This window comes from Triticum urartu, chromosome 5A, assembly GCF_056163025.1.
Source record: "Triticum urartu cultivar PI428250 chromosome 5A, HENAU_Tu73, whole genome shotgun sequence".
Taxonomy (NCBI): domain Eukaryota; kingdom Viridiplantae; phylum Streptophyta; class Magnoliopsida; order Poales; family Poaceae; genus Triticum; species Triticum urartu.
The window spans coordinates 456463242-456472686 of record NC_141877.1 but is presented as its reverse complement, the minus strand read 5'-3'; the positions used below and the strand labels follow the sequence as shown (position 1 = coordinate 456472686).

General features: G+C 50.6%; 2 protein-coding genes across 2 annotated transcripts; both read right to left on the bottom strand.

The window, feature by feature from the left end:
- Nucleotides 1–1126: 1126 nt before the first annotated feature.
- Nucleotides 1127–1806, bottom strand: LOC125556206 (uncharacterized). Its single transcript, XM_048718987.2, has one exon. It carries the CDS (start codon nucleotides 1643–1645, stop codon nucleotides 1409–1411), a length of 237 nt encoding a protein of 78 aa, XP_048574944.1. The 5' UTR covers nucleotides 1646–1806; the 3' UTR covers nucleotides 1127–1408.
- Nucleotides 1807–6113: 4307 nt separating this feature from the next.
- On the bottom strand, nucleotides 6114–7352 carry LOC125556205 (fasciclin-like arabinogalactan protein 1). The gene has a single exon (XM_048718986.2). It carries the CDS (start codon nucleotides 7238–7240, stop codon nucleotides 6449–6451), a length of 792 nt encoding a protein of 263 aa, XP_048574943.1. The 5' UTR covers nucleotides 7241–7352; the 3' UTR covers nucleotides 6114–6448.
- Between the last annotated feature and the right edge of the window lie 2093 nt (nucleotides 7353–9445).

The following is a 9445-nucleotide window of genomic DNA, read 5'->3' as shown; positions in this document are numbered from 1 at the left end:
ACAAATTGTCTTAGTGAGGCTTCTAAAAGGGAAACAAGAACATCAAGAGACATAGAAAGAAGCACCAAAAGACATATGTGGTACATGAATTTATATGGAGTTCTCTTTGTAAGTATTCCCTCTGTAAACTAATATAAGAGTGTTTAGATCACAGAAGTGATCTAAACGCTCTTATATTAGTTTACAGAGGGAGTACTGTATACATGGACCCATTATATAAAATCGTAAAAAGAAAAACTACCATGTGTATGTGGGGTTTATCATCTGGAATTTCAAGATTAAAGTGGATTATACTTAAAGCCCATATATGTGAATAATACATTGGAGCCTAGAATATAAGATTAGAATATCATGCCTTTTTCTTTCGACCAAGAAAAGATGCCAGTGGTGTCATATATTCTATTCAAGCACAAATTACGCTGAGTATAACAAAGCCCTCAGGGATAAAATCTGCCATAGGGAAGCGCATCCGTGGCGAACAATTACAGTGGGCCAAAAATGCTACAAATCAAACAACGAATATACTCCAAAATAACCATCAACTATCCTCCAAATTAAATACCTACACAAGCCTTTAGTACACTTTTTTTACAGAATTATGATCCCCCGAAATACATATGCAGATTTTTTGAATAAAAAAGGATGTGTAGTATGGTTATGGCGGAACTGTCTCTAATTTTATATGTCTCGTGTTTTTTTTCTGACTTGGAACACATGTTCCAAGTGTGATTTTAAGATCTTGTACGTCTATATATGGGATTATGGAGTGTAATTTCTTTCACGTGTAGTAATCCTTTTCTTTCTTTCTTGGATTTGCTAGAAGTTGTTTCGACGGCTATTTGTCTACGGTGAAACACCCTAAATTAGGACCGCAATAGCCAAGAGCCATTTCCAGCCAGCATGGCATTTGTGAAAGGCGTGGCTAGCAGTCTTGGTAGGAGGAGTGGCATTTTCGCAAAACTTCCAATGCAGTTTGTTTAATTAACGGCAGTTTTGTGCAGGAACCTGCCACCATCATTTAGATTGGGCGTTCGTCAGGATTGGGCTTCTGACAAATGTTCACTAGATAGCATTTTCACCGAATTATTGTTGCGTTCAATTAGGGCATATGAGAATGTGTGTTACTTAAAAATGATTTGCAAACTGGAGGGAGCCATATATATGGTAACACAGAAATATTTGACTCAGTAAATACTGTTATTACAAATAACACGAATTAAGGAACACGGCTCACAATAACACTTGAAAAGACGGAAAAACCAAAATTTGAATTACGACGGCATCCTCCTAGCAGGGCAACAGGCCTACACGTAGCAGTATTATTATTATTATTGTCTCGAAACTAAAATCCATGCGGACGATCTGGTCAGCATGGAGCGGATCCTTCCAGAAGGGCATGCACTCGGGTTCACTTGTCGTCGTTGTCGTCGTTGTCGGGCGAGAGGCCGGCGATGCCCTCGGGCCCGGGGGCAGCCGCCGGTCCGTCGGAGGGCCCCTCCGCGGGCGAGTCGGCGGCCGGCGCGTCGGCCGAGGGGGCGTCGGAGGACTTCTCCTCCTTGGCGGCCTTCTTGGCATTGGCCAACGGCGCGACGGCCAGTGCGACGAGGAGGAGCGCGGCGAGGATGAGGGCCGTGCGGCGGGCCATGGCTCAGCTGCGTCGACTACTGCGCTTCCTGGTGGTGGCGGTGGCGGTGGTGCTGCTGCTGTATGTGGTGATCTCTGAGGCTTGGGTCGCTGTGGATGTGGCGTGGGGAGAGGCGTCGGGGCGGTGTTATGTAGCTGCCGGAGGTGGCTATTTCTGGGCGGGGCTGCCTGGACGTTGCGTCGCGCGTGGTTCTGGGCGGTGGCTACGGCGTAGTGGTGGCGCGCGGTTGTAGGTAGCCGCGGGACGGGTTCAGATCCTGCTCCAGCCGCTGGATGGATCTCCACTCCTTGTGACCGCAGTGCAAGTTTGGCGTTCGTTGTCCCCACTTGTTTTTGTTGTCTTTGTTTTTTGTTTCGACACTGTTTTGTCTTGCCGGGCCCTCTCCAGCACACCTGGGCTATTGTCGTTGTTAGGGCACCCACAATGTGTGCCAGATTGAGCTTCAGCTTTTGGCAGCCCCATTACACGTTGTGGAGACTAGTGACATAGCGAAATCAATGGGAACCGAAGCTTCTTCGTGCTTCAATGCCAAACTTCCCAAGGCAATAAAATACTACTCCCTCCGTCCGGAAATACTTGTCATCAAAATGAACAAAAAAGGATGTATCTAGACGAATTTTTTAAACCACTAAATCTTTGCGCACGGTGTACACAATATGAGAAACATGTACACTGTGAAGAAATGGGCTATTTGACATTGATGCCAAAGTTTTGAACACATCACAAATTTGGCATCACAACATTGCGGATGCCCTTATTGTCACTGTTGTTGTTGTTGTTGTTGTTGTTGTTGTTGTTGTTGTTGTTGTTGTTGTTGTTGTTGTTGCATAAGACAAAAAGTATTCACATGCTGGGGCAAGTAAAGTGTATGGTAAAATAAAAGGGTTATGGTAAAACAAAAGGCTTTAAAAACGGTACACATTGCACATTTTAACAAAAAAAACAATTCGGCCAAAGAAAAAGTCACTATAAAAAGTCCCATGCACAACACACGCAGAGAGAGAGAGAGAGAGAGAGAGAAAATTGTTGCACCAAGTTGTTTGCTTTTTGATAGGCAAGTTTTTCTATTTTGAATGGGAGACTACAAGTTGTGGTTCTATACAAAGGATACACAAGACATGTGTGTTGTGTGCACAACTAACAATGCTAATAAAAAATCATGAGAAATTTAAAAAAATCATTTCAAAAATTATCCATGGGCCTAAAACAATCTCGTAAATTTAATGTCCATCATGTGTTTTTTAAAAAGTTCAATGTGCATTTAAAAAAATCATCATTATAAGAAAAATGCCCATCTTGTATTTAAAAATCAAATTGTATTTAAAATATCCATCAAGTATTGATATAATGATCGTTGTGCAAAATTTGACAATGTTCTTTTAGAAAATGTTATCACATATTTAAAAAGTGTTCAACATCCATTAAAATTTGTTGAACGTTACTTAAAAAATATTTATGGCATATTTGAAAAAAAATGTTTTACTTGTATTTGAAATTTTTACTCTTGTATTCAAAAAATCCGTCGTGCATTTAAAATATGTTCAATGTTATTTAAAAAGATTTCACATATTTAAAACTGATCAAATTGCCCGCGTTTGCAGTTATAGTTCTACTGTACATGCAACTAGGTTGGTGTCAGGAAAAGTTGTGTGTGAGTGTTCATAGGCAAGATTGGGTTGAGGGGCATGTTGAGTGTTGAGTGTTGAAATGCAATTGGGTCGGCGTTAGGGCCAAGTTGTGTGTTGAGTGTGGACGTGCAACTAGGTCAGGTTGGCAGGCAAGTTGTGTGTCGAGTACGAACATGCAACTGAGTCTGGTTGGTAGGCAAGTTACATGTCGAAACTTGACGCAACCGGGCCTGGTTGAGTTGTGTGTCAAGGTTTGACATGCACTAAGTTGGGTCGGGGCAAGTTGCATGTGGAGGTAGGACATGCAAGTGGACCAGCGAAGTTGCGTGTCAAATTTGACATGTAATTGGGTCGGGGTCGAGTGAGGGGGAGAAGCAAGTTGGACATTGAATATGTACATGAAACTAGGTCGATTGGTGCAAGTTGCTTGTCAAGGGTGACATGCAATTGGATCATGTAGGGGCAAGTTGCATACCAATGCAACTAGGTTGGGATGGAGTTATGTGTCAAGGTTTATCATGCAACTGTATGTCAGTATTGGGGAGGAGCCAAATTGTTTGTGGATGATGGACATGCAGTTGGGTTGTCTCGGGAGCAAGTTATGTGTCGAAGGTGGACATGCAACTATGTCGGGCCGAAGGGCAAGTTGTGTCGAGGCTGGACATACAAGTGGGTCAGGTGGAGTTGTGTCTCAAGGTTTGACATGCAATTAGGTCCGTTCTTTGGGGCGAGTTGCATGTCAAAAATGAATATGCAACTTGGTCGAGGTCGCGAGGGCGCAAATTGCGTGTTGAGGATGGACATTGCTATTGGGTCTGGGGGTGGAGGGCAAGTTACGTGTCGATGATGGGCATGTAACTAGGTCGAGTGGAGTTGCATGGTGAGGGACATGCAAGGTAGAAGATTGGCTACAGGAAGAGAGAGACGTGGCGGAACGAATGACTAGGAGAGCCCTCCATGTGAGGGGTTAAGAAAGAGTTTGAGCGGTGGGTGGGCCCCATGAAACACGATGGGCGACAAATGGGATTGGTCAACCGGTCTTGAATGCTTACCAAAGCAAAACTAGGCGAAAACTAAAAATGACCACTACAACTTTTATTTCTTTATGTGAATATGAATGATGTACTTTTTCTTGAATTAAGGGGTTTTCCCCCAATTTTCATTTCTGAAATCTGATAGTAATACACACCAACCATCGAGTGTTCACCGCGATCAGCAGCATCCTACACATCCCAAGCAAACTGTCTAACAAACTCAAACACTAACAAACTATTACTAACTTCATTCTTACATATGTGACTCTCAGGCCACATAGCGAAAGAACGCTGGTAAGACCTCGGCTATACCTAAACCAGAATTGTCACAAGGAAGTAACATCTACTCCCTCCGTAAACTAATATAAGAACGTTTAGATCACTATTTAAATGCTCTTATATTAGTTTACAGAGGAAGTACATAGCAGCGGCAACAAAGGCCAAACTGAAGACTAGGAACTTGAACGTCTATGAACAGCTAAACCAGCAATGCGAAGCACCATTGGAGCCCATCCTCTCTGTTTGTCGAAGATCTAAGTTAACACTTGCAGCAGAAGCCTTTCTCCTCATACTTGTGCCCTCTTGTTGTTCTCATTTCTGTAATAATTTTCAGAATTCTAGCCAACAAGCTTGAAGGATCATAGGGATAAGTATTCTCAAAACATGCTTTATTTCTAGATTTCCACAAAACCCACAACCCTGCAAAAACTCGTGATGCTATAATCCATCTAGCTTTCCTAGGAAAACCAAAAATCCAACCATGAACGATTTACTTAGGAAAAGGAACACAGATCCTTGCAACTGTGTACGCCATCATCCATTCAGGCGTCGGGGGCAGGCGCCGGCGAGAGCGTGTCGGCTAGGCTGTTAACCTCCACGGCCGGCGCGAGGGCGGACTCGTCGATGGACTCGGCCGCCGGGCCGTCTGCAGCCGGCGCGTCGGCGGGGGCGGGGGCGTCGGCGGCGCTCTCGGCCTTGGCCAGCGGCGCCACGGCCACGGCGGCAAGGAGGAGCGCGGCGAGGACCAGCGCCGTGCGAGCCATGACTGCGCCGGTGCGCGCGTGCGTTACGTGGGTGGATGCGCAGGCGTCGGTTAACGAACTAGCTCGCCGGCGTCGCGTGCGTGCGGATGGCTTGCCGATCGGCGTGCGGGCTGCCGTTGCCGTGGCCGTGGCCGTTCTTTAGGCGTGCATGGCTCCTCTCGGCCGCTGGTGTCGCGGTGGTGGCGCGCGCGTGTCGGCGACCTCGGCCGGGCTGCGGGAACTGCTGGACCGTTCACGAGATTGCTCGGCCGACACATGATTGCTGACTGCTTTTCATTAAATCCTCTCGTCTGGGTGCACCGTCCACTCTCTTGCACCAAAAGATGTTTGGGCTCCCTATGGGGTAGTGGGCTAGCGGCAGCGGTGGAGGCCCAGCGTGCTCTCACTGCTAAGCTTTAGCTCTCCATGTGGGGGATATAATTAGGCCGAAAGCCCGAAATGGAAGGTGGTGTTACTTCTCTTCTTCTTTCGTTGTTGATCGCCACGCATTCATCAGCCCGGGCCAAGCTTTTTCACCTCTCCTTCCTCTCTTCTTTATGGGATTCTACTGGTCACCTGCACTACTTTTACTTTCATGTGTGGTTTGTGTTGTTTGACCTGCTTGAGCCGGGGATAGCGAAGCATCCACCGACAGCTGAAGTCCCAAGAAATGAATGAAAGCTTGCGCGCCGTTCAAGCAACGGACCCGTCGTCGCTGCATTTGTTTATACGATCTGACCAAGACGCCATAGAAAATTTGAGCCAGAAATTGACTCTGTAGGACTAGGAGTATCTCAAAACATGTTGACGAGAATTCGCAAAATGCGCCCGTTAACATGGCACGGAGCAACTTCGCTCCAAGGTTTCACTCACCGGTCGCCGGATCGACCAAAAGAACATCAATGTCCGGTGAGCTCAAGATGCCATGGAACCTCTCATGTAGCACGAGCAGAATCATGGCAGAAACAAACAGAGAAGAACATCTAAAGAGAAGAAGAAAGCAGATGAAAATCGAGCACACAACTATGTCTTCCGCGAAAGAAGCACTACAGGAACACGCCGTCGCACCACGATCGATCACGCCAATGGATCAGACACCAGGGAGGAAAATAAAATACCCTAAGCCAGCGTGGAGGCCACGGCCACGGCCGCCAGCGCCGCGGCGAGCCACCGGACGCGCGGCGCGCCGGCGGCCGCGCTCTTCTTGGAGTCCTTCTTCTGGTCCGCCGGGGCGGTGTCGTCGGCCTCGGGCCCGGGTGCGTCCGCGACGGCGGGGGGCGAGCGGTGGCGCGCGGCGCCGCCCTTGCCGGCCTTGGGCGTGTCGGCCGCCGGGGCGGGCGCGGGCGCGGGGGTCGGGGACGGCGCGGGCTTGAACAGCTCGACGGGCTGGAACACCCTGTCGACGGCGTAGACGGCCACGGGGTCCGTGTCGAGCAGCGTGGACCTGACCCGCGCGACGTCCCCGGAGGCGCCCGTCTTGATGGTGACGACGTTGCCCTCGTTCTGCAGCGTGAAGTTGTAGTTGCGGGCGGAGCCGTCGGTGGCGAGCGTGTTCATGACGCCGTTATTGGCCTTGAGGCTCCCCGGCGAGTAGTAGACGGGGACGGCGTGGAAGAGCAGCAGCGACGCCTTGCCGTCGGCGGTGAGGTTCTTGTAGCGGGGCATGAAGGACGCCACGGCGTCGTCAGAGGGGCAGAAGACCGTCATGCCGCCGCTCGCGGCCGCGTCGTAGGTGGACGCCGCGTCGGGCGAGGCCGCGATCAGGGCCGCGAAGGCCTTGCACCCGCCCTTGGCCATCGCCACCGTGGCGTTCGGCGGCGCGGCCGGCGCCTTGGCCTTGGCCCCCGCGGCGGCCGCGAGGGGCAGCGCGACGAGCAAGAGCAGGGCGACGGCGAGGCGCAGGCACCGCATTGTGCGGAGCGTGAGGGGAGTGTGGACTGAGAGTGGCGTGCGCCTAGCTAGCTAGCTCGGCTCGCCCGGATATGTAGCGTGAGCGTGGCGCCCATGCCCCTGGGCGGTGGGCACTGGGGGTTTAAGGTAAGATGCCTGCCGTGCCGCGCGTAGTTGGCAAAGCTCGCCATGCATTTTCCAACGCTTTTTTTTTTGCTTTGCTTTCTCTCGCTTCCTGGCGTAATACGTAGCTTTTTTTGCACGTATTCCCACTTGTTCTCTTCTCCCTCCCATCTTCGGTTTGGATCTCCGTGGCGCTGGATGTTGCAGCGACGAGCACAGATGGCGTTCTTTTTCGTATAGAGAAAATTAGCATCAGCGTGCATGGAGTTATCGTGCACTCCATGCGTTGCATGCCTAGCCACTTTGTTCGTTTCCGCGCTCGGTCGGTCGGTCGATCCTTGTGGCTGTCGGTTCGGCTAGATCTCATCTGCCCGTATTGAATACGAAAAAAGGTGACGAGACCGAAATGGAAAAACTACGAACTACTCCATGGACGAGTAGTAATAGCACTGTGTGTTCTCGGTAGCAGCACTGCTATGAATATGCATTCGATCGGCAACTTGCCGTTCTTTTGGAGCGTGCGTGGAGCAATCACGGTGGGGAAGAGAAATCATGGCGCACTGGCCACTGGCGCCGCTGAGTGGGCAGGAACAGGAACAGCAAGCCGTGCGCCGGCGGGTCCCGGCGACGAGCTGGATTCAAGTGAAACCCATTTATCCAAACGCACCGCTACTGATTGTGTCCGGCCGGCCTGGCGACCCCCAGACGAACACTGATCATGAAACGGTTATACGGACTTGGTAGCTAATCCATGGCCATCTGCGGTGCTAGTGATTTTCTCTGCGGAGACAGGGCTGCTAGCCGGGCGCAATGTGCGCGAACGGTTGCTCCGTCGGTTACTTGTGTTCTGCCGGTGGCCTCGTCGAGTGGTACTGTCTGTTTCTTGGAGTGCTTTGTTTTTTGGACTCGGTTAATTTTATCGTTAAGGCAGGGAAGGACGGATGCCGAGGCAGGCGACGTATCCCCAGGGTCAAAAGGGGTGGTGAGGGAAGAAAGAAGGAAAGAAAGGTCATATCTTCTGTCTCAAAATCCGGTCCACATCGAGCGCCGGCCATGGCGCGAGCAGGCGAGCTTTCGCAACTGCCTATGGCATCAAACCGCCCTGGACAGCAGCACAGGTCCCAACTGCCACCCAGAAAACCTGCGCGTCGGTGAAGCACAGGGGATTACAGCATCTACTACAAGCGGACCCTGGACAGCACACAGCAGCACAGGTCCCAACTGCCATCCAGACCCTCCAACGCCCGCCTTATTTGCTGGTTTTCACACCCGCATCCTTTATATCTAAATCTTTAAAATCATACAATCCATGCAACGCTACGTAAAACATGATCAAAATGTAGTTTATCGGATCAACATTACATCACCAGACAAAAGGAGTATAGTTCATTGGAGTTCAACGGTAAATCCATACTACAAACAACTTCATTCTTGCGGTGAAGGCGCCGCGCATTCGTCTCTGCCGTTGTGAGAGAGCGACGGAGGACCGACGTGAGGAGCGCGAACTTGGGATCGACTGGCGCGCTCGCGTGCGAACGGTGCGCGGACACCGCATCCCCCGCCGCTGCCTACTGCCGCTCACGCTGGGCTGCTCATGCCTCGGACTCGGGCATCCAAGTGCAGGCCGGCCCCGACGCGGGCACGAGGACCAATAGCGGTCGGGAACCACCTCCAAAGCAAAGCGGTCAGAGCTGCGCGCTCAGCAGGAGGGCTGGCGACGTTGCCGATGCTGCGTCGACGGGCGACGGGCGTTGAGGAACAAGATTAGCCGCTGCCAGGGCGCCTTGCACGAGTAGTGACCTCCTCAAGGCGATGTGGAGGGCCACCTCCTCCACATCGATGTTTGAGCCATCAGATTCTGCACCAGAGCCACCGCTGCTTCCATCACCGGCCATCGGATCGAAGGGAAGGGGATCAGAAGTGGAGTGGACGAAGAGAGAAGTGAAGTAGAGTTCAGATTGACATGTGTCTAGGTTTTTCCGGATGAGGATATTTATGTGGTCGGGGTGGGCCGGTCTGATGTGACAGACGCGTCCGGGCCACCTTATATACACTTCATATTTGAGCTGGATATAAAGGACGCTAGACAGCCCGGACGTTTGA